Genomic DNA, 26,948 nt, shown 5'->3' on the forward strand with positions numbered 1-26,948 from the left:
ACATCGTTAACGACGTTGACATTTCTTTTTATTTTATTTTGTTAATTTTCGACCACACATGTCGTCGAAATTCTGTGAAATCAAAAGAATTATGAAAAGGGGAACAAATCTACGAGGAAAACAAACCCAAGTCGCGTTCACTGAAATCTCACGTGCCCATCTGATGTTGCAGGAGCATAACGGCCTCGCTTAGATTGGTCAATGTATTGTATCCGCTCTCGACCGCCAAGTTGAACGTTTTCTGGAGTAAAACATCGCCATTTTCTGTCACAGATAAATTCGTAAATAAAAATTAAACAAGTTCCGAGAAAACCTTTTGAACAAAAATCACCTTGGCATAGGAGGAGGAAATCTGGCAATCTTTCCAGAGCTGTTGTTACGACGGCAGCATTCCGATTATCCAGGCAGTCCAAATAATCCGGCAGTAGATCAGCGGATGCATAAGGATTGTCCTTTAGGTAGCGCAGGATGAGCATGTACGTCATGTTGCGGACCGTTTGGTTAGATGACGACATGAGAGGGCGAAGATCGGCAATGGCCCCTTCCAACGGAGCGCAAACAACTCGACCGCAAACGTTTTCCAAGTCTTGGAGAACCGTCACCACTTCTATAAGGCGCAACAACAAACCCCGGCAAAAAAAAAATACGCCAAGAGAACAAGGTCGTTAAAAGTGAAGTGCATCTCAAGGTGCCGTCATGTGATTTATGTACAGACCTTCGTAATTATCAGATTGGCGCAATCTTGCCAGAATAGGACCTATTCGGATGCTGGAGCGGGTTGGGACCGTTGAGGGCTGGCGGTCCTCCTCGTTATCAGTGGGTCGGGGTCGCGATAGCGCCGACAAGAGGTCCTTTATAGCCGTCATCTCTGGATGGGTCACCTACGCGCGCGACACAAAAGAGACGCCATCAGCACAATGATTTATCGCGAGGGATTTTCCAAAGCGATAAACGCAATAAACAAGCAGACAGTTAACAAACCTGGAGATCGTGCAATAAAGGCACATGCTGTTGGAGACAGTGTGACGCGGCGAACGGAGCTGTCGCCACAAAATCCAATAAAAACTGCAGGAATTTCTGAAGTAGTGGACCGATTGATTCTTTCACCGTTCGCTGGTTGCCAAAAAGACACCAAAATGATTTGAGCATGTCCTCGAGGGCCTCGCGATGATCAGGGGTAAAAAGGTTGGCGCTGAGTTGTTGGGCGATTCCAAGAATAGAGGAGAAAACATTCATATAGTTGCGTGAACGCAAGACAAACACGTCCAGGTGAGAGCGTCCTCGAAGGGCGGCAGCGAGGCAAGCAAATTGCCTTAAAAGCAGAAGTGGATGAGTGGCAGCCATTTTGCGGAGGGCAGTCTCGTAGTCTGCCATTTTTCTGGCGCCTTCTTTGCCCGGCTGAGGAGACGTAAGGGAAGAAATAAGCGTCAGGGCCATTGAATCGATGGAGCAAGGCACGGCCGTCAGTAGGGTTTTGCTGTCGTCAAACTGGGCAAACGACGTCTTGGGGAGTCTCGTTATGACATGTGGAGCTCGAACGTAAAGTCGTAGAAGTAATTGTTGGGCTGCTTTCTGTCTCTCGCTCTTTACCGCACTGCCCGCAAGGTCTGCCACATCTCGAGCCAATAACACTTCCATTTTGGTGGAACCTCCACAACATGAGAGTAGCAATTGACTCCGCTCTTGAAGGATGTGTAGTGCGCGATCCTTTTCCTGAGTCTGATGTACAAACTCGCTCATAATATATTCGGCCAGTCGAAACAACTACAAAATTAAGAAGAAATAAATACACGAAGGTCAACAAGCTTTTAATAATATTAGAACTGTGTGTAAAAGGATCCACACTAACCTGCTGATGATTTAGGTTAAGCAGCTCTTCCGGCTGCTGATGCTTTGGAACGTGCTTGTCTCTACCCTGCCAGAGCTTGGGAACTTTGATCAAAGCAGATAGAAAGTCCAGAACGACCTTAGCCTCAAAAGCGTCGATATCGCGAGCGCCCAGTAGTTTCTGAATACATTTGCGCAGCGTAGCCCAACTGGCTTGATGAACCAACATTGCGAGGGCATACGGACGACAAGATGGTGGGTTAGGCGTTTTACCAAACAACAACCGCATCTAAAAAAACAAACAAGACAAACATTCCCATAAACAACAGCACATAGTGTTTGTTGCCTTCCACAATAAAAATGAAACGTACCTCTAAATCAGGCTGGGCTGTAATAATTTCGGGATCCAGCAACTCCATCCAGTCGACCAAAAGGCCAACGAAGCTCGCCTTAAACCCACTTTGGCTCAAACTGCTCACAATACTTTTTACAAGTGAACGAGTATCGTTTGTTTCCAGTGCACGAGCGGCCAGTTGCTGCAAGTGACGCTCCAACCGCTTGGAGGACAAGTTCAATGTGTTGATATCGGCCGGGGTTGATTCAGATCTCAAGAGTCCGCGGGACTTGACAAATTGAAGAGCGATACTTTTCAGTGAACTATGTCCATCAGGAGTGACCGGAGCTATCTTCTGACAAATGTTCATCACAATCACCACAATATTTCCAGTACCAAGAGAATCCGCTGGTGAAGATGCTGCTGACGTCAAAAGTCGGAGCAAACCACACGAGAATGCAGGTTGGCGCTCTAAAGCCGCCAGCAAAAGTTCAAACTCATTCCTTGACACACTGGCAGACGCCAAGAGATTATCAAAAGCAATGGCACAAGCTTCAGTGGACGGCTGAGTGTTGGCACGAATTTCTCGAGTCAAAGCATTGCTCAAATTCCGGTAGGCCTTGTTCTTCTCCAGCTGACTGATCCGAATGACAGTTTTTATGTCAAAAAGTTGCCGCAGGACTGCAGAGGCATGATCGACAGTTACAATCGAGGGAGTGGATGCTGAACTGATCTTAGAAGGATGAGATGAAATGTCCAGGTGAGGACGCAGGGTCAGATTAAACGCCTTGCTGTCGGCGGTCGAACGAATTTCGGTATCTACCAACTGCATGATATCGGCAAAAAGCAATCCACCTCGAGCTCCTCTCGCCCATTGAATCTGCAATAATGTTTAGGTCAATAAAACATAAAAGACTTTGAATATGAAAAAAAAAAATAAAATTATACCTGGAGCAACTGCTGTATGTAAACTTTGTCTATGTCAACCTCGACGAAGGCAAAAGGATTCTCTTGCACCATTCGATCCAGAGTTTGCAGAAGCTTAGACATAGACAATACAGGAAAGCCGAAGGATTGAATAAAGAGGATCATCTGAGCCGGCTCCAAATCCTTTAAGGCAGTATCGACTATAGGATCAACAGAGCTTCGAATCATGCGAAGTTTGATCCAGTCAGGATAAAGATGGGCTTCCTCTGTCGTCTCGACTAAATAGGCCTGGGGTTGTACACCGCTGGCAGGAAACCAAATTTCTAGTAGTCGACCGAAACAGGTTGACTGCTGCTCAAGCTGAGGGGCTCCGTAAGTCAGCAGACTCACTATGGCGTGAACAACCATAATGTGAAGGGAAGCGGCTTCGCCAGATTGCCACTGTATCAAAACTTGGTCTTGATTCTCCGACCAAGTGTAGGATCCTTTGTTTGGCTCTCGTGCCTATTAAATACAAGTTTTATCATTTCAACTGGCCAAAAAATTAATTGGAAACAGCATTAATTACTTTGAGAAGGTAATGCCAAAAGAGTTGCAAGAAACATTCCAGCGTTTTTGCTGCTTGCAGCGTTTTGTTTGATGGTGAAGGTAAGAGAGCAGCAATTAAACTGCTACGCTCTACAATTACCTGGGCAAGATCCTGTAATTATAAAACCACAGTAATTACATATCATTTCGCTGATAAAAAAAGTTACAATATAATTATTTACCAAGCTAAGATCAGCTTGGTCTTGAATTGGCTCTTCCAAAGCGCAGGTGGATAAGAACTTCAAGTACGCCGCTACGGCTTGTGGTTGCGTTTCAATTAGAAAGGCGGCCCGTAGAGCGGCAATCACGGCAGGGCGTACGGCTTCGAAATGTGGGATGGTAGGTAACTGATGAACAAGCCAAGAGAACTGGGAATCGTCTCCTGTTCCTTCGGAGCATGCACCATCACTCATGGTAATATCATCGTCTTTTACTGCCAAGACCACACTCAATGCCTATTATGCAAACGTAATGTATAATCATTGAACCGTATAATTATTTAAGCAAACTCGTTGATTATGAAAATAAACTCTTACCGTGAGGGCTTGGTGACGGGCGAGAGCTTTCTGAGCACTCAATCGTCTCATCAAATAGTCTAGGACTTCACGGCATGCTTCGGGTAGTTGATTGGGATCAGTCAACAAAAGTCTTAGATGCTGGACCAACTGTTGGTGTTTGTGACGACGTTCCTTGCGTTTGCCGAGCTGTTGCTTACTATCGTCCATTAGATCATTAACAGGCAGATCATCAGCTGCTTCGTGCAGCAAAAACTCACAAAGACATTGAACAGGCAGAACGTTCCAAGCACCTTCATTGGACTCGACCAAATCAGCCAACCATGGCTTCGATTGCGCAGCTCCTTGCCTACATAAAAAATAATTTGCATTGAAGAAAATTAGATTAGAATTTCGCTATTTGAAGTCATACTATTTCACATACCTATGCAGAATTTCCAATAAAAAGTCCGGTTGGCGACTTCGACAAAGTAGGTGACCCAGTCGAAGTGTTGCGTTCAAAGTTCGAAGCTGCTCAATAACAGCTGGAGGAGGTCGTCGAGTAGATCCTCGTGGATCAAGCGATGTCAACTAAAGTAAAATATTACAATGATTTGCAAGAAAATCAAAAGTTAAGAGCGCTTTTAATACTTGACTAAGCAGCAAAGAATTGTTCTCGGTAATAACAGTTTTTGTAGAGGCGGCTGCTAGATGTGTTTCGAATTCCAAGATGGTTTGCTTTTCAATTGCAGCCACCTGCAACTCTGTCTGGTCTGTGGTACCAGAAGAAGTAGCGAAATCATTTGTGATACACATCTCCATCAATGCTCGTAGTGTAGGGAATGAATTCCATGCTTCAGACCCAAGACTGCCAGGATTATGAGCAATCAGCATCAATAGCATCAACCAAGCCTTCCAGTAAAGTGTGCTAATTGCCAGATTTGGAGGAGTATATCCTTAAGTAACAAAAAAATTAGCTTGTGACGAATTAAGATAAGATTACACGCTTGAATACCTTGTGGCAAGACGATATTTTCAGGATAATGATAAGCTGTGAGGCGGAAAACCATGTCAAAAATTTCTTGGTTATCAGCCTCTAGCATAAGGAATCCTAGATTATGAACTGCTGCACATCGTCTTAATAATTGATCAGCCAGATCTAATGCGTCAGGAGCCGTAATTGGATGATCTTTTGACAAACCAATGAGCAGGATTTGGATCAATGAATCCTGAAAAAATAAAATGTGGTTAACAAATCATCAGTCGCAAAAGTTGGTTTTCAATTGGAAAATACCTCCATAACGGGAATTTCAGAAGCCAATCTTATCATAATGGGTCGATCCGACTCGAGTGGCCAACCGTCTTTATTGTAATAATGCTCTCCACTTTCCATAAACAAAACCTAAAATAAAGTTGTAGGTTAAGATTTAATGAACTATTAATTGAACGTTACAACACTTACTTTACGGAGACAGTGCATATAATCGACCCGATTGGGCTCAAACACGGACGGGATGGACGTTCTTAACCAGCTGATCGATTCTCTTTGGACGGCCGATGCTTGGACGTGAAACTGTCGGAAAAGTTCCATCTCTCTCAAATCTCCACGGGCGACCAAAGATGCTGATTCACGCACACCTGGACTTATGGCAAGGAAAATGCATAAAGTCGTCAAGTCTGCCAATGAATTCAAAAGCCGATCCTGGTATCAAAAGTCATTATATTATTTCGTATTGCTACTAACATGGTTTTTTTTAAATACTACCGAACCTTGAATTCGAATTCTCTGATTGCAACTTTGCGTCTCTCTTGCATACAACCGTGTAAAAGAGCTGCACAAAATGTCGGTAAAGGTAAGTCGTGGCGGAGAGCGCGAACCACTTCACGTAATAGTGCTCTAAAAACATATAACATTAATTATACCCAGTCCACGTCTGTGAATTGCAAATGCAAAATACCTGAGTGCCCGAAGGTAATCGTCACGATTGAGTAGAAGTTCCATAAAAACGTCCGCTAAAATTGTGGCAGCACGATCAGGCCACGGTTGGACCAAAACAGCCAGTACTGCCATGTTATTCGGTCCTCGAGAAGGGGAGAGCTCATTGAATATTAACAACCGCACAATGAGTGGAAGCTGGTCCACCTGCTGCTCGACCAATTCTTTAAAACAAGTTAGATATGTCTGGAGCAGCGGTTTACTCTGAAAATCAAAAGAAGAAAGTATTACTATTTTTGTTCTGAAATTAAAACAAAAACATTGACGTTATTACTACCTTTAATCTCAAACGTAGAAGAGCATTTAGAACATCTGTGTCTGTAGGAGCTTCGGTACTGCAATTGACGCAGATCGAGAGGAGGAGGTCGGTGGCTGGTCTCACAAGTTTTTGATTGGAAAGCCACATTTCCAATCGCTGGGCAGCTTGAGTTCTTACAGCGGGCAAACCAGCTGTTGATGTCAAAAACTTTAAGAAGTTCCTTGTAGTGAGGTCAGATGCCGGTTGCTGCCGTCTGAGAAACCATTGATTATATTACCCTAACCTTAATGCAACTCAAATATTTTAATACCTGCTTAAATGTTGATTTACTATTTCCATGACAAGTGCTTCTGCCATGTCTTTGAGATGTTGAAATCGAGGAATAACTCGAACCTAAGAAAAAGGTAACAATGAAAATACAACTATGTGCATAATTTAAATCCCACTTGTTACCTGTTGCTGATCGAGATGAGTTGAACCTCGAAGCAGCCCACCCTGACTGTTATCTGAATCCACGCTGGCATCATCTTCAAGACCAGTGGTGCCAAGAGAAGTTATACTAGGAGAACTAGCAGCACCAGAAGATCCAAGTCCAGTGCCAGTAGCACTTTCTTGTTGAAGGATGTTCCTTGAAGGGACTTTGGTGTTGAATGCCGTTAGGATATTCTCGACAAACCCTTGACATTCTTCGCGATCTACCCAAACTCGTTCTCCAACGGAATCTTCGACAAAAACTTTCAAGAAAGATTCTGGCCATTCCGTTGAATCTTCTAGACCGGCTAACAACAAATTGCAAGCCAGTGAAGCTGCAGAAGCAGTTGTCCTTCCTTTAAAAGGACCAATACTGGCGGTAACGTCTCGTTTGAGTAATACCAATAAAGCTTCAACAATCAATTCGGTGTTGAAATATTGCGATCTCCATTTAGCTAAGTAGACAAGGGCTAGTGCAAGAATGGGTTCCACTTTATTCCGTTGACTCAGACTAAAGGCTTTCAGTTGCTTAACTGATCCACATAGGATTGCTTCAATTCTTTCTTCATCATCATTACTTTCAGCCTCTCCAATAGCATTCAACAACTCTGATGCTTCAATCTTGAATAAATTTTTATAAAGAAACATTATTTAAAGATAAATTGATAAAATCCAGAAGATTGAGTAACTCTACCTCTATAGCAGCTTCTTCCCATGGCTCTAGTCTGTTACCAGTCGAACCTGGACTGGGAGGATCAGCAGCCTTCAAAGCAGGTCTTCCCAATGCAGTAAAGGATGCAGTATTTGGGAGCCCAGGCTTTGCTTTCTTAGCTGGATTTTGAGATGAACCTGGCAGCTGGCTTGGTGCTTCCCGCTTTTTATCTGAAGGACCTACACAGTCATGAAACATATCATTCTTTAAGGCTAATGTACAGACTGAAAGAATAAATAATAATAGTAGCTGAACCGAGTTAAAAGAGATTGTTAAACAGGAATGTGGATAAGTTTAAAATTTTATAATCCATGTTCAAACTTAATTTATAAAAGGATATGATAAGCAAGTTATTGGTCAGGGTCAGGACCAGGGAAAGAAAGAATGGAAATAGAAATATTTTTGTTCTCATTTTACCCAAAGAAGGAAGTGGAGCAGGAGTGGGTTTTGATGGACCACCTGAAGAAGATCCTGATTTCTTTGCATCAACTGGTTCTGCTCGACTTTGCTTTGGTCCAAGAGCAATAAAATCACCAGAGAATCCAAGGGGTTTTGACTTGGAGTTTTTAGGCGGCAAATTCTTGCCCCGATCCATTATAACTACCGTCCAGCATTAACACCTCTTCGAAACTGATTTTGTTTTTGGTTGAGCCGAGTCTGCGAGTGTCTTCTGCAAGAAAGCGTGGTTGCATTTCTGTTTGTAAAGCGAATCGCATACGACATTTTCCTCCCCCCCCCCTCAACACGTCGTCTGCAGCAAATTGGCATATAATTAGTGATAGAGGCATCAAGCTTGTTGTGAAAACACATTCGTTAAGAAAAATGGAAGACGACGATGAAGTTGATGTTCTAGGGGATTTCTGTCTAAATCTTGAGTATGTACAAGCTTTTGTTTGCATGTTATTTGTACTAACTGACATTTGATCACAGGACGGATTTGAACCAATACGATGCCGGGGAGTTTCCTACACAGAATTCGGAATTATTGGGCGATTATATGCAACATCCTTGGCTTCTTGAAAGTTCACAAGTAAATTTTTATTCAAAGTGGTTTATATTTGGGTACAGCAAGATCTAACTTTCTCACAGGTTTGGAATATGCCAATGATGGATCATGCCAATGAAGATAAGAACAAAACACTTAATTGGGAGAATATGCTCCATGAAGAGAAAAAACACTTTTCAAACAGTTTACCCATGGCAAACCCTCCATCAACCACAACATCTGCTGTAGTTGCTTCAAAAGTGAGTCCTATGTGGACTAAAGATGATGTTGCATCTCTTCGTAAAGGAATTGTAAGTGTCGGAGTGGTTACTGATTATGGCAGGACTGTGTAACTTACTTGATACTTTTATTAAAGGGTCTACACAATCAAAATTGGAGCAAGGTTGCTAGAGCAGTTGGAACCAAGACTACTCTTCAAGTGAAAAGTTACATTAAATCACATCCAGAACTTATTACAAGTTCCTCAGTTCACATTTCCAATACCCCATCACCTCCTCAGTTCATCAATGAAGTGGAAGTTACAAACGAAGAACCAACCTTTCACTTTTCTATGGGTGACATTGTTTATGAAGCAGAAGTCCCTGCTGTATCCACAGAAGAAGTAATTGCTAGTGTGGCACCTACCAAGTGGGACTTGACTCCGACAAAAAATAGCAAAAAGACGAACCGTTCAAAACCAAAATCTCCTACAAAAGAAATAAGGTATGACAAATATTTAAACAATAACTGCCATTGATTCAATATAGATATTTTTAAAATTCTTTCTTTAGGCGGGTAAAAAATCCACTCTTAGTTAAGAAAGCGCCTGGAAGACCTAGGAAAATTTCAAAAGACTTATCCGTCCCCCAATTAACAAATTGTAATATAATAATTGATGATGCCACACTTACAAAGAAACCGGTTCCCATTCTTCAAGGAGAAATTATTCGATTACAAAGAACAAGTGAACTAGTAGATTCTAGCGATTCCGAAGTTGATATTGATTGCAGTGACGATGAAGAGGAACGTACAGCCAACAAACCTCCAACCATTTTAAAAGAAACCCTAAAATTACAGTCATCTTCTGATGATTCTTCTGTTCCAATTAAAAACGAAATTCAAGAAGCTGAAATCATAGAAACTCTGGCACCACCACTACCACAGCCGTCTGAGCCATCAACAAAATACGCACAAGAAGATAAAAGTGAATGTGAATCTTCTGAGACTGATTCCAAGAACCCAGATGTTGGATTAATGGACGCTGAACCCCCGCAGCCCGTCTTCACGTTTCCAGCTCCCCTAGAAGAGCGAACCGTTGCATTTACTATTATCACAGATGAGGAAAAGACGATTCATTGGGATTTCTTTGAGGGTCGTCCCAGTAAAACACCGGAAAGGTACATGAAGATTCGTAACAGCATTGTTCAAGAGTGGCGCAGAGTAAAACCACGTTACCTCACGAAAACATCCGTTCGTCCTTCCCTCAAAAACTGCGGAGATGTTAATTGTATCAGCCGAGTGCACGCTTACTTGGAATTGACAGGGGCCATAAACTTTGGATGTGGTATGCTTTTCTATCTTTGATATTTCTACACAGTTCATTTAACATTTTTATTCGTTCAAATCCTACAGATCAGGTACAATACAACCGTCCGTTGCCACCAGTGCCCTGCCATCGAGAGAGAATGGCGAACAGCAGTACTCATTTTGTGAACAACCTTCCTCTCATTTCCGGACTACCAGCAAGGGTCAGGAAGAAGAGACCCCATCATGAAAATGGAGACGAGAATGGCGGGTACACAATCAGCCACGACGGCTCTCAAGGGAGCTCATTCATTTCGAATTCAGGATCTACTAGTCCACAAAAACAAAAACCGAAAAAAAGAACAAAACCACAACTTGAGGAGAAATCTCCTTTTCAGTTAGTTCCATGTCTAAATTTCGGTGGCGAGAAAGAGGTATCTCTTTGTTATTTGAATGAAATTATTATGGTTTAATTGGAAAATGTTTCTCTTTGTTAAAGGCACCTTTCAGCGTACAACTTTCGGTGGAAGCGCTTGTAGTTATTGACCTCCATTCTCATACTTGCACAACAGAAATTATTGGCTTACTTGGAGGCCACATCTATCCGGGATCGGATAAGTCTCCGGCTACGTTATCCATCGAAGCCGCCCAACCGTGTCGAAGTCAGGCAACTAACCATCAATGTGAAATGTGTCCTAGTAAGATTGTTTTGTTTTTTCTGCTGATCAAATCACACTTCATAAAAACTGAACTGTGTAATTTCTGCTATTACAGTTTCACAAACAGAAGGCAGTGAGGAGTTACGATCTCGCGGTCTTGAAATTGTAGGCTGGTATCACTCTCATCCGACATTCCCTGCCCTCCCTTCTTTACGCGATTTAAATACTCAGGTGAGCATAGAGTGTATGTCGTCATGTCTTTGATTACACATTCTATATTTGTAATGTTTGCTTTTAGAACGAATTCCAGCAATGGTTTTCCCGGCAAGATGCGCCTTTCGTCGGCCTAATTGTTAACCCCTTTTCTTCTTCTGGGATCAAAACATCCATGTCTCTCAAATCGACAATTCGGTAAGTAGTTTCTAGTTGCGTTTAAAGTAGACTCAAAGCTAACAATCAATTGCAACACATTCGAGTATAGATGCATCACCGTTCATGACGATTTACCGTATAAACATGAGCTACCGGTATTCGATTGCGGGGCAAATGAATTGAACAAAGTTCGAATAACACTTGATGTTTTGGAGACCAACCTAGATCTGTGTCCAACTTTGGTCCCCCTCAACAGCAAGTATCCTTACCTTCCAACGCGTTCCGAAGACGGGATTTTGAATTACGCTAAAAAAGTGAGTTGCTAAACCGTAAATTTTTTAGTTTGTTATCAGTTGTAATACTTACTAATGGATATTTTTCTGCAGGCTCTGTCTAGTATAAGAGCACACTTGGAGAACGTAGTTACAGGGTCACTTATGAATGACATCGAGGAACTAGCTGAAGGATTCCTGAATCGATTAATAGCACGTCATGCCAGTCGTGTAATCGTCTCCCCTGTTTTTACGAGTACCCTACCTTGCAGCGACTCCAATTAATTTATCAGTACAGGTTTACTGATTATGATTGAATCAAATCATCCTCCTCTTATGAGAAAGACCACGCTCACATGTACATATAGCATGAATTTTAATCCGGGCGACTTCTTGTTGTGTTTTCTTTGTTCTGAACTTTAATAAATCAGACACACTTTCATTTGTTTTCTTGGCAAGTAATTCAGTTCGAAATTCTGGTCAATTAAAATATTGCGATTAGAAACCAAAGGTTGAGGTACTACATAATATTGCTGACGTGTCCTGTTTGACATTCCGCCACTAAGTAGGGGATAAAATGATCAGACGGACTTGGTGACACTATGATTATTATAAATATTGGGGTAGGATTAACGTTATCTCGACTTTTATGTGCTATTGTATGTACATGTTGTTATGTGCATGGATAATATGCTTCGAAATACTGATAGACGTTAACGAGAAGGAAAGCAATAATGGAGCCAATAGCTGATCCCACCTGTGTGAATACTCCAAACCAAAACAGGTTGCGATTTCCCTTTCCTTCTTCCATACGGAAAAGAGACGCAATGCTGACTTTGACGTACGTCAGGAGGCCGACGCACAGGATCCACGAAAGAATCTATCAATTGGAATGAAAAGCTTTTTATCAAATTTTACATGGGAAATGTGTTAACTTATTAATACCATAAGCGTTTCTCCTGAAGGATATCCGACCAGAGGAGGTGTCGGACTTAGTGCGGCTAGTGCTATTATGTAAGCAGAAACAGATGTTCCCAAGAAGGAGAAGACGACTATCAGACATACATTTGTGATCGGTAGAAAGTAGGCGATAAGACATGACAAAGGATTCGCCATAGCCGACAAAGTAACTGCAAAATGATATGCCGTATTCCCATAGGGTAAACATGAGTAACTTTGTATGCTTGGGAGAGCTCCATTACTCAGAGCACATACCCAAGCTTGCAACAGCAATAAATAGATAAAGACAGATTTGGGGATGTCTGTGTTGACCTGCTGTTGCTCTTCGCTTACCGAGTCCAATTCAACTTGGTAATTTATCTTTGCAGATTTGCCGTTGAACGTTGGATCAACTACTTCTGTTGACGCAACAAAAGTCTGATTATCTATAGCTACAGGTATCCGGGTAGCTACCGACTCGTAACGCTCTTGACGAGCTACTCCACAATGATTAAGCCCGATGAAAGAAGCGGCGCAACAAACCATCAAACCCATCAGGATGAAAAAGAAAACTGAAACTGAGAAATTGGGTTCAGGATAGAAAGCTTCTATCTGCCACGATTCGGATCCATTCACAATGTTCGAGATATTGCGGCAGGATGGATTGCCACCGACACCTTGAATCAGTGCGAAGATGCTTGGTAGAAAACCGCTGAGACCTTCGCCGATCAGGTAAGACGTCAGGTACGCTTGACGAAAACGGGCCATAAAAGGCATGAAGAGAACTGAACTGGAGCAGTCGACCAGGGATAGGAAGAAGAGTAATGTAAGGAGTCCTGTGCTGTGTTCTTCTCCGTTGATGTAGCTGGTAGCATCCCAGAAGAAGCCCATCAGAAGAGAGGAAAGGACTCCGATGACCATGAGGACATAAATGCTGGGTTTTTCGTGAACAATATGAGGTACGAGAAGATGCATAACGGAATAGAAAATGGGCCCTGTAGGTCAAAATTAAATTAGAAATCGACTATAAAGGTAAAATTTAATTCATTGATACCTATGTTAGCTATCTGGATGATGATAGACATAAAAGATGGAAGACTCCATCCTTCAGGTAGAGCTTGAACGAGGAGAGGTAACTCTACCCAGAGTCCGTTGATTGAAATCCAGGCACCTACTCCAAACATGACAGAGAGCATGTCGACAAGCGGCACACGTCTCCTTCTTGATGATGAATCCATGTTTGTTCGGCTAACTTGCCAGTTCCGACAAGAGATTTTTTCCAACGACCTAAACGCTCTAGAACACGGAACCCAACTGAAAGTAGAATGTCTCAAACTTTTAGAACTATGGCACTGGTCCAAAGGTTGAAAGATTACAATTCAAGGAGGGAGAAGGTTAAAGAAACGCCCTTAGTTGTTTGCTACTTATGAAAGGGGAGATCTTAACCCAATAACGGTCAATAAGAATATTCGTTGTTGGGTACTCATTACACCGCGTTACTCTATTACATTCGGCTACTGTTATAGTGATTGAGGCCGCAAAAGTTCTTGCTCCCCCCTAACGGAATAGATACTTGTCGAGTTACCATGTTACGACTAAAAAAGGTCCAAAGGAAACGGAAAGTATCAGATAACTTATAATACGAAGAGTCGATCGAAGGGTATTAAGAAAAAAAAATAATTAAGAATACAATCCCCAGTTTAAACATCCATCAATTACTCCTTTAAAAATAGTTAAAAAAATTTAACATTTGTTCAACCAATACCAATTATTCACTTTGTGCGACACGGGAGAAAATACACGTGAAATAAGTACAAGCAGTACACGTGACAGATCTTTAATCGGCTAAAATGAATAGTTGATATGCGAACCGCGTTGCCTCACACGGCATTGAGCTACGACTTGTGATAAGAGGAGAAAGTCCTTCCTTCGACAGGACATTGCCCATGATCTTAGTTGAAAAACATTATGAATAATCGTGATCTTACATGAGCAAAATAAATAAAATTGCCAAACAAGCATGATGAAACATTGTTTAAAGTCACTTACCCAAATCCAGGCCGATTTTCTTATCATGTTTTCGGAGGGTTTATCATGATTTGATGCAATTTATGCACTCCTAATATAAAAAGAAGCTGTAGTGTTGGGGTTTGCTTTAGTGAAAGGAAATCAAACCGCCGGTGATGTAATGGGTGATTAACCCAACACTCAGCAGACGACATGCCATTTGTAAATTACGAGCGCCCCCGACGGTTTCGTCGTCAAAACAAATAAAATACGTTGATAAGTTCTTACCTTCCCTGAATTAATCATAATAAAAACATAATAAAGGCACAAACAAATGACACATACTACCTCATGATCCTGGATCACATTGCTATTTTCTCAATGAAGAAAACGGTTAGTATAGAGTGAAACAACCGAGTTTATTTCGTAAAAAACATCCTATTTTCTCAGTTTCTTAGGCCCTTTCATTTTGTTGTTAAGAACCTTTTTCTGTTGTTTTCCCATTTTCTTCTTCACGATAGCGCTGCCCTTCTTGGCGACTCCATTGACCTTGTCATCTTTTGCATCAATTCCATTTTTAGCAATTTTCGGACCTGTCTTTTTATTTAAAGAACCGTTTGCCTTGCCCTTCTTCCTCTTCATCCTCTTGCTCTTAACAGTCTCCTCGTCAGAATCGTCGCTGTTCTTTTCTTCGGCCACTTCTTCTTCAACTTCTGGGGCAGCAGATGGTATATTGTTAGATATCTTCTTCAACTTGGCTACAAAGAAACCATCCATATTGTGTGTGTGGGGATAGAATCTCTTGCATAACTTTACAGATGGGTGGAATCTGAAAAGAAACGAAAATTAATGATTACTGGCATCCAAATGTGCTTGTTTATAAAAGAAACCTTACACTAATTTCTGGAATCGAGGGAAGCCATCTCGACCGAAATCGAGACCAGTCTCGACAACCTTGACGTGACGTTTCTTCAAAGCGTAATCTACTACCCATTCGTTTTCTTGAACAAGTACAGAACACGTTGAGTAGACGATGTAACCACCTTCATCGGCACAGTCGATGGCTGCCAGGATAAGCTCCTTTTGAAGATGAGAACAACGGGCAATGTCTTTGCTGTCTTTGGATGTTTTTGCCGAAGGATCTTTGGAAATAACACCTGAACCACTGCATGGCGCATCCAGTAAGACGCGATTATATCCCCTGCTCATCTGAACAAAATATTTGAAATTAGTAAATGAAACATGAATATTGCTATTCTTAGTAGTCAACCTTGGGTAAAATTTTTCCGTCGTAGGTCATCACAACAGCGTTGGTTACTCCAAGACGATGTAAATTACCAACAACAGCCTTTGCTCGATCAGGATTCGCATCGTTAGCGAATAGCATACCAGTATTCTTCATCAGCGCAGCAATGTGAGATGTTTTACCACCAGGAGCTGCACTCATATCGAGAACCTTGTCGCCTTCTTGAGGTGCCAGTGCCATGACAGGCAAAAAACTAGAAGCTCCCTAATATTTTAAGAAATAAATATAAGCTTATAGTATAACAATTTACTAAGCATTTTATTTACCTGTAAAATGTAGTGACCAGCCAAATACTCGGGGGTTGCACCGACAGGTACTTGCGAGTTATAGATTACAAGACCAACTTTCGACCACTTTCCAATAGGATCAAGATTCACTCCTCTGTTGATGAGTGCCTGAGCCAAGTCTCGCCTTCTCGTCTTTAAGGTATTTGTACGAATTGTCATGGGCCTAGGAGTTTCGTTTGCTTCGAGGAATTCGATCAATTCGCCAAGCGGAAAAGTTTCCATAAATGCCTCCATAAGAAAATCATTGTAGCTGTAGTAGGTGCAGAGATCTTTACGTAGTTGTTCAAGGTATTCAACTCTGTCACGACCCTCTTCGCGTTTGATGGTGAAGTCGCTCAAGACCCCTATAACTTCTTTAATTCTTGATTTCAGCACTGTCAAATCTGGAGGAAGCAGCACTTCTTTTTCAATTTCTTCTCCACTTGGAAGTGTGTACTTTTCTGACTGCTGAATGTTCATTTGTAGTTCTGCTTCAGCTTCCTCGTCTACTTTTTCTTTCTTCATTTTGAGTTGTTTTGACTTTTTCTCAATAGGTAATTCTTCCTCATCGTCATCATCAGAACTGCCTTCAGAGCTTCCCTTGAAGTTGTCAGCCAGAGGCTCGTCATCACTACCTTCTCCCATGCTATTTGAATCTCCATCATCAAAAAGGTTCTTTTTTTCTCCCTCTTCATCCGACAAGTCTTCACTGTCAAGAGACTCATTTGACGTAAGTTTATTTTTCTTGACTGGCTGCTTTTTACGAGTAGCTGTTCCAGCTTTGACAGCACTGCGTTTTGCCGCACGCTTCTGTGATCTTCTGCCCAAAGTTTCTTTCGGTTCTTTCACTAAATACCAAGAAACAATTATTTTAATCAGCAAGTTCTCAAAAAGCAGAACATGATCGTTTCACATACCTTCTTTTAGATGGTCTGGTAGCGTTGGGGGTTTCTGTTTTTTGGCTTTCCTACCCGGACCACTGGGAGTTTTCTCGACAAAATTACCTTTGCGTCCCATTTTAATTAAATTAGGATGTCAAGTATACAACAAAAACTACACTCAAAAGATTAAACAAATCACTTCAGACGGCACGGTCAACACGTGTTGTGTTACAATGGAAGTTGGAAGTTGCCAAGTTGGGAAATTATCGTATGCCTTTGATTTGCATATTTCTCCCACTCTCAACATGAATGCAGCAGCGCCAAACCAGTTTCAAGATATATTATATTGAAAATCAAATATTAATTTTGCAAATAACAAATGAAAATTTAGATTTTTATTATTTAAAGAAATTAATTATATTTTTATACCATTTTTGTATTTTGAATAATATTTTAAATGAATGGCAAAATCGTATGCTTCAAAGCTGTCAGATGCCTTGGTTGGTCGTCTGTTAAAAAACTTGTTTATCCTGCTCATTTCGCTGTTTTTTAAAACAGCAGTTTATTATCGCGATGGCTCGCCCGCTGATTCCCGGTCAGCAAAAGCTTGCTGAAAAATTGTTAATCTTAAATGACAGAGGTCTGGGAATGCTAACACGGATATATAACATCAAAAAGGTAATTGCCGATGAAGATGAATGGGGTGTTGCCCCTCCCCTTGCTACGTTCTGCACGTAAGTCATTTGCAAATATCTGTAACGAAATCTTATCAATTGCAGGCATGTGGGGATGCAAATTCAAAACCAGCATTTTTGTCAGACAAAACTTTAGAATCTTCCATCAAGCTTGTCATCAAGAAATTCCCAAACATTGATGTCAAAGGAGTATGTTCAAACGTGTATCTATGTTTACAAACAAGAAAATGTACTTATCTTTTTCACCATCTTAGCTTCAAGCTCTGCAGCCACATCGAAGTGAAGTGATGAAATCACTTTCTCTATACTACAATACATTTGTAGATCTTTTGGATTTCAAAGACAAAGTTGGAGAACTACTTACAACCATGGATGCATGCCAAGTTCACTTGGATATTGTAAGCTACCTAAAAATATAAAACTAATTTCAAGTATACTTAACCTCCTTCTTGTTAATTTATATCTCCTAGACTTTGAATTTTGATCTTACAAAAGCTTATTTGGACCTTGTCTCCACCTACACCTCTCTGATGATTCTCCTGTCACGTGTTGAAGATAGAAAAGCAGTTCTGGGACTGTACAATGCTGCACATGAACTAACACACAACCACAGGTGCATAACTTTAAAATGCATCCCACATTGAAAGGTCTCATTAACTTTAAAATTATTATAGTGATGTGAGTTTCCCAAGACTGGGCCAGATGATTATGGATTATGATCCCCCACTGAAGAAACTTAGTGAAGAATTCATACCCCATTCTAAGTTGTTGGTGTCAGCTCTTCTTTCTTTGCAAAATGTTTATCTTCGAAGAAATTTAACTGCAGATAAATGGAGGTATAAACCATCTCATCAATATTTAAATGTAGCATTGCCTCATTTTTTAAATTTATTACTTAGGTCTGCTCAAATGCTCAGTTTAACTTCGAACCAAAACCAAATGTTGAACCCGGCACAAACAGATACCATGCCTTGTGAATATCTTTCGCTGGATTCATTTGAACGATGGATTATTTGTAATTGCACATTTAAAATATCAAGTTAAACACATTTAACTTAATTCTTCTTCTACTTTAACAAGATGGATTCACTCTTTGTCACCAGTTCCTAGCTCAACCAGTAGCTGTCAGTTTATGGATCAATGCTCTGCAATCTGGTTGGGTGTTGCCTCTCTTTCGCGACGAAGTGATTTGTTTTCACTCTTACATTCAGACGTTTTTCGACGGCATCAAGGGCTACGGAAAACGAGTTACGGAAGTAAAGGAATGCTTCAATTTAGCCGTATTAAATTCGTAAGAATAACAGAGATATTTAAATTCGTTGTTTGTTTCTAAAGCTAAGGATTTTTTATACAGAGGAAAAGTCCACATGGATCGACGCATGTTTCTACGCACAGCTCTTCGGGAGTTGGAGCTTATCCTTACGGATCAGCCTGGTCTACTTGGCCCTAAAGTAAGTCCAAGGATATTATGAGTTACATCAGTTGAACAAGATTGTCACACTAATGAATTCTTTAGGCTTTGTTCGTGTTTATGGGACTTAGCTTTGCCCGAGACGAAGTAAATTGGTTACTTCGACATCATGACAATCCTCCACCAAGGAGTAACAAGGGTAAAACTGCTGAAGATTTGGTCGATCGTCATTTGCCCGAATTACTTTTTTACATGGAAGAGATTCGGGCTCTAGTTCGCAAATACAGGTGAGGCGATCTAATACATTTGTCCCTGTTTAGATTTTACTTTAATAGTTACAACTATATTATTTCAGTCAAGTGTTGCAACGTTATTACGTCCAGTATTTGTCGGGTTACGACGGCGTTTCTTTGAACCAACTCCTGCAACCTTTACAGACATTATCCGAAGAAGAAAGCATAATTTTGTCATCGCTCTGCAACTCCATTGGTGGACTAAGCATCAAGCAAGGTAGAATTCTAGAGTATTCACGTTAAAGATTGAGGTGTTAATGTATCTTATTTTTACAGTGGAGGAAAATGAATTGTTCGATTTCCGTGGACTTCGCCTCGATTGGTGTCGCCTGCAAGCATATACCTCAGTTGCTAAATCACAACTAGTCTTAAGCGACCATCGTGACCTGGCAACCCTACTTAACACAATTGCATTCCATACAAAGATGGTTGATGCGCTTGACGACATGCTGACAGATACCTCGGACCTTTCAATTTTTTGGTAAGCTAGTAAGCAATTAGATTCAATAACAAAATTTATAATGACATGCGATTTTCTGCGTATTCCCACCTTCAGTTTCTATAACAAACTGTTTGAAGATCACTTCCACATGTGTCTGGAATTCCCAGCGCAGAACCGGTACATTATTGTATTCCCCTTAATTTGCGGGCACTTTCAAAATTGTACTCACGAACTTTGTCCGGAAGAGGTAAGCGTTTTTCTCATGTTTTTTTAAAAAGCGAGGATCTCGTGGGTAAAACTTTCATTTTGCAGAGACATCATATTCGCGAGCGAAGTCTATCGGTAGTCAACGTCTATCTTGAGGAAATGGCTAAAGAAGCGAAGAACATAATCACTACCATTTGCGACGAACAGTGCAATCTAAGCGATAGGGTAAGAATAGTACTTTTGTCTATGTTTGATTGATATTAAGTTTTCTTCTTTGAAATAGCTGTTGCCGAAACACTGTGCTCCTCTGATCGCGCAAGTAGTCAACAAGAAGAAACGCGAAAAGTTTAGGAAACCGGAGGTGGACAAACCCGGAATGGAGAGTTATCGAAAAACAAGAGAGGACCTAACCACGTAAATATTTTAGAGTTGCAAAAGAAAAAGTATCTTGCTATTGTGCTAAACTGTATACTCCTACAGGATGGATAAACTACACATGGCCTTGACGGAACTGTGCTACGCCATTAATTACTGCCCAACAATTACTGTATGGGATTATGCGTTTGCTCCTAGGGAATACCTCTATCAACATCTCGAGTCTCGATTTGCTCGCGCGGTCGTAGGGATGGTTATGTACAATCCTGAAACGGGCGATATCGCTAAACCCACAGAACTCTTGGCTAGCGTGAAAGCGTACATGAATGTCCTCCAAACTGTGGAAAACTATGGTAAGGCTCGTCATTTTACCTGAAGATAAATATCGGTTGAGTAAAACGGTTATTTTTCCTAGTTCACATCGACGTTACCCGGGTTTTCAACAGTGTTTTGCTTCAACAGACTCAATCCGTGGACAGCAATGGAGAGAAAACCATCGCTGCTCTTTACGTTACCTGGTCAGTTTACTGTTATGATAATCTATATCATAGAACAACAATAATCACCTTTTACGATAGGTATTCGGAGGTATTGCTTCGTCGAGTGAGTGCAGGTCACATTTGCTTCTCGCCTCTTCAGCAGGCTTTTGTAAGTCTTACAGCTGAGGGCGCAGTGCCCTTCAACGCTGAAGAGTTTTCTGATGTAAACGAATTACGGGCTCTCGCTGAACTGATTGGTCCCTATGGAATGAAATTGTTGAATGAAACGCTGATGTGGCACACAGCCAGCCAAGTGCAAGAGCTTAAAGTGAGAATAACTTTCTGTTTTTGTTGTGAATTACAATTTCATCTAATAAACTTTATTACTTTTTTCAAAAACAGAAACTTGTGTTGATGAACAAGGACGTTCTCGTGGCTCTTCGAACAAATTTTGATAGACCAGAACACATGAAAGAATGGGCAAAACGCCTCCAACGTAAGTCAACTGAGCATTAATTTGGTGACTGGGTAATTGTTGATTTTTCATTTTTTTAATTCATCAGAGGTGGACAACTTACTCCAGAGGATGACAATTGTCGGTGTGATTCTTTGCTTCCGCCAGCTTGGTCAAGAAGCGCTGAATGACGTGTTGAATCAACGTGTTCCTTTCTTATTGTCGTCTATTATAGACTTTAAGGAACATTTCTCCGCAGACGAGTCGGATGCGACGGTAAAATTTCTTTTCAATGAAAGGCTTCGTGTTGTACATCATGCTTATTTCGTCGTACCAGGTGGTGAATGAAATGGCTTCCGCAGCTGGATTAAGTTGCGTCGTCGATCCAGTTTTGGTAACTGCCCTAAAAGTACAACGAACAGGTAACTTTAGTAACTGTTTAGTATCCAATTACGTCATTACGATTATATTCTATTTTTCATTTTAAACTAGAAACGAATGAAGACGAACATTTAGTAGCATGCTTATTGCTTGTATTTATTGCTGTGGCCTTGCCACGCCTAGCCAGATCAGAATCTTCAATGTACCGGTACGTTTGATTTTGTATTAAATTAGTAAGACTTCCTGTACTTAACCGGTGTTTCTCTTTTAGAGCTTACTTAGAAGGTCACGCAAACAACGCACATTGTCTAGCTGCCGCTGTCAACACTGTCCTGTGCGCTCTATTCGCCTTGTCGGGTAGAAGGGACACTGAGGAAAGATTGAAAGAGTTTCTAGCTGTAAGTTAATAACATTAATGTGCTTAAAAATATTTTAATGACATTTAATGTTTGCTACAGTTGGCTTCGTCAAGTCTGTTACGCTTGGGACAAGAAGTGGATAAAGAGGCTATCAAAAATCGAGAATCAATCTATCTCTTGTTAGATTTGGTAAGTAGTTATGTAATGTGTAATCGATTGGGCAGTTTAATCCTTTCCTTCTTGGTTTTTTAGATCGTTCAAGATTCTCCTTATTTGACCATGGATCTCTTGGAATCATGTTTCCCATATGCACTTCTGCGCAAGGCTAATCAGGCAGTCTTCCGCTCAGATAACGTCACTTCCTAAATTTCCCTTTTCTCTTACGGTAATCGATCATCTGACAAAACAGGAATTAGATGAGTAGAACTCGCATTTTATCTTCAAATATTTACATGAGCCACCTTACTGAATTCAGTATTCTTTCTTTACTTCGTTATCATCTCATTGTCAGAATGTACTGTATGCCTTGACGACCAATAAATTCCTAGAGCTGTATAACTTTTTACTTTGGATATTACGAAGTACAAAGGCGATACAGGAAAATGTCACTCTCACTTTCTCTTTGTCCTACAAGAAAACTGCAGGACTTCTCTGGTCAACACCCTTAGAAAATTGAATGAAAATGCGTTTGTCTAATTAGTCAATGTTTTTGTTTCATCTATAGTTATGTTGAGTACTTTCGCAAATTAGTGATGGGTCACATCATAAATACTGTGCCGACTTCTCTTCTAGTCGTCATAAAATCCATTAGTATCATTTATGTTATCAAAAAATGGAATAGCGCGCAACTCAGAGCTAGAATTTTTTTAGCCAGTACACCGAAATCTCATTGTCAGGTACTGTTATGCACTAAGTCAAGTGAAATAATGGCAGGAACACTAAAAGATCGGTTTCTCCTCTCGGCTTTGGCACCGTTAAGTATTCTGTTTAAAGTTACGGGTGTTTTCGTGAATCAAAACTCTGAGGCCCAATGGAGACAACGCCTTTACCGTTTTTGGACTTTTGTAGTACTAGTTTTGGCCATTCAGAGCAACTTCTACATATTCGTCAAGCGCACATTAATAATAGATTTTTTTTTCGGCAGCCAGGAAATAAACGTCGATAGATTTATTCAAGTACTCGTTAGTGAACTAATTCGACTTAGCTCACTAGTTTCCGATATAATTGTTCACCTTAGTTTGGTATTTAAAATCTGGCCATCGGTAACATTGTTTTTAGAGACCCTGGAGACTGTCGATCTAGATTTCGGACGGCCAAATTTGTCGCCAATAAAACGCTATTCCATGTTTGGTCTAATCTATGTTCTTTTTACGGTTAGATCCTTCTTTTCAACATTTTCAAAAAAATCAGTCACTAATTATATTTTTCAAAGGTTGTTTTAAACTGTACATTTTCCATCTATTGGGATTCAACCCATCCGAATAAACCCGCTTATTGGTTGGAAATGTTTCAGAATTTAATCAGACTTTTCTCCAACCAGGGGTTTTGTAATTATAATCACGTAGTTTCCATCAATTTACTTTGTAAAGAATCAAATGATATTGTACTACAGTTTCACCGTGTTACCTGTTTGGATATTCATCATTTGCGGTCAACTATGTATATTCTACACCAGGGAGTTGATTACCAACTTAAATTTGTTTTGTGCTATGGTAAGGAATGCTGGAGTTATCCCAAGTCGAATTGTAGCTCAGCGGACCTTTTCGAACCTGCGCTCTCTGAAACAACTTTATTTGGCCTCTGACCTACTTCATCGTCACTTTAGTACAATATTGGTGGTAAACTGCTTCCTGACGGTGGTCACAATGTTTACTTCTTTTTACTATTTAATCGAGCTTTTTGAACGTGGTTACGTGGTTGGGGCTTGCTGGGAGGTCAGTGACGTTCTTGACTCTTTTGTTCGTTTCTGGCTCATCTGTCATACGAGTGATCGGATTCGGGAAACTGTAATTATCATCTAATATCTAATATTTCACTAGGGTTTAATCGGTTTATTTTGAAATAGAGCACAGAATGTATTACTGTCCTTCGCAGCTTACGGGACACTAGAAACGCGACGACCCTCAGCGAGTGTAATAAGGTACCGGAAATAACGAATTCGAGATTAAGTCGTTAATAACTTTGAATTTTAATGATGGTTTAACAGATTACTTCTTATATCATCGAAATATCTCAGATGAGCAAAAATTTAGAAAGACAGAACCTTAAAGGAATTTTGTCTTCGTCCAAACGTCTTATTATCCCAGTAATAAATTGGCATTACGTATTTTTTCCAAATACTTATTATTAAAACAAAATTATTTCTTTAGACCTTGGAGACTATTTTCATGTATCTTCTTATCATCTACCAGTTTCAAAGTGCTGTCAACTGCCAACTCTCTGATCTGTACCAGTGTGTAACTTAAAATGGGCGGGACGAAAGGATCCCACGGGATCACAAACAATTGTTCGTTTGTCGTTGCATTTGACTGTAACACTATTATTTCTCATCAATACAAATTTATACGTTTGATTCGTTCACTTGTAACTAACGTTCCGGTATACTAAACTGTGATAATAAAATGGTCTTACCTTATTCGCTGCACTCGCAAAAGTGTCGATAAAAACTAACGCCGTAAGTAGGGCCTATGTGAAAGAGAAAATGAAGATTAGAAATTGCTTAGCAATGTTAAGCAACACAATGAGAATATAGTGATCAAGAAACTGAGATAAAGAACTTTAACACCAACAACAGTAATTCATTTGGGGCCTTGTGCCATAACTCATAATTTAATCACGGGCTATTTGGGAACAACATTGCTAGAGAACAGACTTGCCCCATCGCTGCTACACAGGCATGTTTAAAACTTCGATAAAAATAATAAATGCAATCATGAGTATGAATTTAATCATGCCACAATTTTTCGAAATTTAATACCATATGTTTAATACAAATTAATATATTTCTTTCTTGAATGATTGAGCGCAAATAATAAATTATTATAACGGAAAATTAGAACGTTCTATTTCCTACTCTCTGGAATCCTAGTGATAAGATTAGAACACAAAACTCCTGTGTGGCAGTTAGAATCTATAACCACTAAGCTATTGCTGTGATTAACTAAACTAAATTTTAAGCATTGCATAACACTTTCAGTTAAGCAATCAGACCGGATGTGTAGCCATGGCATACTGGTTATGGCACCACCAGATCGATTGCCATCGTAAGAAGTGGGACATTCTTGTACGCCGTTGTACTCGAAAGTTAACTATTAGTTGATAAATAGTTAAAGTTGACTAATTTAGCTGTAACAGACCAGTACTATGAGAGAAAGCGATCCCTGAATGGACAACATTTTTGTTTCCCAAAAAGGAAATATTTTGATTACGAGGACAAGAAAAGCAGAGGGGCAGGATTAATCCACATGATCGCCATGGCTAAGCTGTAGCTGATACAAATTTTGGCATGCGGTGCTGACGGATGGTTTAATCGGCCTAACCTGGCTCTTGAATAGAGTTCCACGAAATTTGAACCCTGGGGTTAGTTCAGATAGCAGGGCAATTGTAATGTAACATTTGAAGAAGTGTCCATGACCTGCTGTCGATGAAAACTAAACCTGTTGTGCTTCATTCGAGACATTTCTAGATAGGTGGTATGAGGAATGATAGGTTGCTTGCCACGGTCTACGCCTCAGACAAAAAGGGAAACATTGGCATAGCCACTAGGGGAAGATCCTGTTGGTACTCGTTCACCTAACTTACTTTAATTTCGCTTTCTTTAGAAAAATTTTCCTTTTCTTAGAAAAAAAAAAACAACTTGATAATGGTTATGAGGCAGAAGAAAAAATACTCATATAACACGAAAGAGATCCCCTTGATTAACAAATAACTAGAACTAAATCTGAACCAAAGTTACGTATTACTTAAAAGTCTTAAAAATTCCTAGCACGATATCTAGTGCGATCACCACATGACACAACAGTAAAGAGATTGAAAATGTGATGATGAATTTAAAAACTTACTTGGCTGTAGGAGAAACTTTCCATCCAGCAGAAGTATGAGATAACTTGGCGTTGATCGTGTGTCCGGCGACAGTGTGGCCATCGAGCTTGACTTTGAGTGTGTTATCTCAACGGTTGTTCCAACTTTCAGCATTTCAGTTAAGGGAGTTTGTGATGGAATGTTCATTTCATCAAGCACATGTTCTCCATCACTAGAATTTTCTGGATTTTTCAGAGATATCGTCACACTACTTGCATGCTATTGAAAGGCACTAGACTTGTTGGATTTGAGTTAAACGATGGTTTAATGTCTAACACTGGCCTGATGCACACACAACATTCTCTTAAGCACACACCCTTTAAGTAAGGAGTCATTAAAAATCCAATGCAGGCGAAACGATCGACGTGATCTGGAATGTGTTATTAGGCTACTTGTCTCGTTTGTATCAACCACGTGTAAGGGGAGGGGACACCTTTCGATATAACACATAGTTTTCTAATGGACAGTGGAGAAACAAAAGTATACTTGGCGTGAGAACAGACTTTTTGGGAAATGCTCACTATTATAAACAATTAAATTGCTGAAACGTTTTTGCAGCAATAATAATCTTAATTGGAATTTCCAGCGACGCTTCGAATCGAACCTACGAACTCAAGAGTGAACACAAATGAATGGCTGAATGCAGCCGAACTTAGAAAACTGATGTTGCCAATTTATGAAGTTTGACGCCGCCTTTTTGAATTTTTAATAGATATGTTTTTAAAATAAACAATTGTTGGTGAATTCATCCTATAATTCCTATTTCTTATTTATACTTCCATTAAAATTCTGCATATGGAAAAGCAAGAGCAAGATGATTCTAGCAGGTCGCATGACTCGCATCCCAAGGAGAATCAAACCGGACCTTTCGTTTTGATTTTTCATTGTAAATTGTAGCGATATTTTTCTAGTTCCAAAAACAGTGTTTACTAAATTGATGTAGCCTTATGACA

The 26,948-nt window shown here is 40.3% G+C and overlaps 4 protein-coding genes and 1 long non-coding RNA gene across 6 annotated transcripts; 2 read left to right on the plus strand and 3 right to left on the minus strand.

Moving 5' to 3' along the window:
• Positions 1–11: 11 nt before the first annotated feature.
• Positions 12–8,273, minus strand: LOC124190220 (integrator complex subunit 1-like). 2 transcript variants are annotated; one of them, XM_046582801.1, is made up of 22 exons: positions 8,026–8,273; positions 7,591–7,778; positions 6,879–7,517; positions 6,736–6,818; positions 6,444–6,678; positions 6,129–6,370; positions 5,941–6,067; positions 5,633–5,872; positions 5,465–5,572; positions 5,186–5,399; positions 4,822–5,126; positions 4,616–4,761; positions 4,213–4,540; positions 3,859–4,131; positions 3,657–3,788; positions 3,110–3,592; positions 2,199–3,041; positions 1,850–2,116; positions 982–1,764; positions 716–881; positions 332–607; positions 12–264 (listed from the first exon to the last, which is right to left on the minus strand). In XM_046582801.1, the coding sequence occupies exons 1-22, from the start codon at positions 8,201–8,203 to the stop codon at positions 149–151; spliced, it is 6,372 nt and encodes a 2,123-aa protein (XP_046438757.1). In that variant the 5' UTR covers positions 8,204–8,273; the 3' UTR covers positions 12–148. The 2 variants fall into 2 exon arrangements, with proteins under 2 accessions (XP_046438757.1, XP_046438756.1); XM_046582800.1 differs by having other exon boundaries at positions 7,591–7,787.
• Positions 8,274–8,301: 28 nt separating this feature from the next.
• On the plus strand, positions 8,302–11,862 carry LOC124190222 (histone H2A deubiquitinase MYSM1-like). The gene is made up of 11 exons (XM_046582804.1): positions 8,302–8,483; positions 8,539–8,638; positions 8,698–8,904; positions 8,970–9,316; positions 9,385–10,157; positions 10,226–10,551; positions 10,617–10,815; positions 10,892–11,007; positions 11,075–11,187; positions 11,258–11,462; positions 11,535–11,862. Exons 1-11 carry the CDS (start codon positions 8,431–8,433, stop codon positions 11,703–11,705), a joined length of 2,610 nt encoding a protein of 869 aa, XP_046438760.1. The 5' UTR covers positions 8,302–8,430; the 3' UTR covers positions 11,706–11,862.
• A 187-nt stretch (positions 11,863–12,049) lies between these two features.
• LOC124190224 (25S rRNA (cytosine-C(5))-methyltransferase nop2-like) lies at positions 12,050–17,094 on the minus strand. Its single transcript, XM_046582807.1, has 8 exons — positions 16,856–17,094; positions 15,939–16,786; positions 15,637–15,876; positions 15,262–15,575; positions 14,850–15,195; positions 14,409–14,427; positions 12,366–13,354; positions 12,050–12,300 (listed from the first exon to the last, which is right to left on the minus strand). Exons 1-8 carry the CDS (start codon positions 16,953–16,955, stop codon positions 12,094–12,096), a joined length of 3,063 nt encoding a protein of 1,020 aa, XP_046438763.1. The 5' UTR covers positions 16,956–17,094; the 3' UTR covers positions 12,050–12,093.
• A 204-nt stretch (positions 17,095–17,298) lies between these two features.
• Positions 17,299–22,470, plus strand: LOC124190221 (membrane-associated protein Hem-like). The gene is made up of 24 exons (XM_046582803.1): positions 17,299–17,497; positions 17,599–17,703; positions 17,769–17,912; positions 17,985–18,127; positions 18,189–18,350; positions 18,414–18,529; positions 18,595–18,805; positions 18,869–18,965; positions 19,031–19,212; positions 19,281–19,435; positions 19,495–19,699; positions 19,775–19,907; positions 19,973–20,092; positions 20,151–20,281; positions 20,348–20,595; positions 20,658–20,760; positions 20,821–21,049; positions 21,124–21,217; positions 21,285–21,451; positions 21,513–21,597; positions 21,668–21,764; positions 21,828–21,954; positions 22,015–22,104; positions 22,168–22,470. Exons 1-24 carry the CDS (start codon positions 17,393–17,395, stop codon positions 22,279–22,281), a joined length of 3,363 nt encoding a protein of 1,120 aa, XP_046438759.1. The 5' UTR covers positions 17,299–17,392; the 3' UTR covers positions 22,282–22,470.
• On the minus strand, positions 21,084–26,613 carry LOC124190227. Its single transcript, XR_006872916.1, has 3 exons — positions 25,977–26,613; positions 24,547–24,600; positions 21,084–21,578 (listed from the first exon to the last, which is right to left on the minus strand). It is a non-coding gene; the product is annotated as an uncharacterized LOC124190227 (long non-coding RNA).
• Between the last annotated feature and the right edge of the window lie 335 nt (positions 26,614–26,948).

This window comes from Daphnia pulex, chromosome 3 (genome assembly GCF_021134715.1).
Source record: "Daphnia pulex isolate KAP4 chromosome 3, ASM2113471v1".
Classification (NCBI taxonomy): domain Eukaryota; kingdom Metazoa; phylum Arthropoda; class Branchiopoda; order Diplostraca; family Daphniidae; genus Daphnia; species Daphnia pulex.

Excerpts from the sequence above, each read along its gene's own strand:
- LOC124190222 (XM_046582804.1), top strand. The coding sequence starts at position 8,431 with ATGGAAGACGACGATGAAGTTGATGTTCTAGGGGATTTCTGTCTAAAT. Across the intron at positions 8,484-8,538 it reads GATTTCTGTCTAAATCTTGA|GACGGATTTGAACCAATACG; the intron begins GTATGTACAAGC and ends ATTTGATCACAG. Across the intron at positions 10,552-10,616 it reads ATTTCGGTGGCGAGAAAGAG|GCACCTTTCAGCGTACAACT; the intron begins GTATCTCTTTGT and ends TCTTTGTTAAAG.
- LOC124190221 (XM_046582803.1), top strand. The coding sequence starts at position 17,393 with ATGGCTCGCCCGCTGATTCCCGGTCAGCAAAAGCTTGCTGAAAAATTG. Across the intron at positions 19,908-19,972 it reads ACGAACTTTGTCCGGAAGAG|AGACATCATATTCGCGAGCG; the intron begins GTAAGCGTTTTT and ends TTCATTTTGCAG. Across the intron at positions 20,761-20,820 it reads GCTGCTCTTTACGTTACCTG|GTATTCGGAGGTATTGCTTC; the intron begins GTCAGTTTACTG and ends CTTTTACGATAG.
- LOC124190220 (XM_046582800.1), bottom strand. The coding sequence starts at position 8,203 with ATGGATCGGGGCAAGAATTTGCCGCCTAAAAACTCCAAGTCAAAACCC. Across the intron at positions 7,788-8,025 it reads TGCTCCACTTCCTTCTTTGG|GTCCTTCAGATAAAAAGCGG; the intron begins GTAAAATGAGAA and ends ATGACTGTGTAG. Across the intron at positions 6,068-6,128 it reads GATTACCTTCGGGCACTCAG|AGCACTATTACGTGAAGTGG; the intron begins GTATTTTGCATT and ends ATATGTTTTTAG.
- LOC124190224 (XM_046582807.1), bottom strand. The coding sequence starts at position 16,955 with ATGGGACGCAAAGGTAATTTTGTCGAGAAAACTCCCAGTGGTCCGGGT. Across the intron at positions 15,877-15,938 it reads CTGGTCACTACATTTTACAG|GGAGCTTCTAGTTTTTTGCC; the intron begins GTAAATAAAATG and ends TTAAAATATTAG. Across the intron at positions 15,576-15,636 it reads ACGGAAAAATTTTACCCAAG|ATGAGCAGGGGATATAATCG; the intron begins GTTGACTACTAA and ends TATTTTGTTCAG.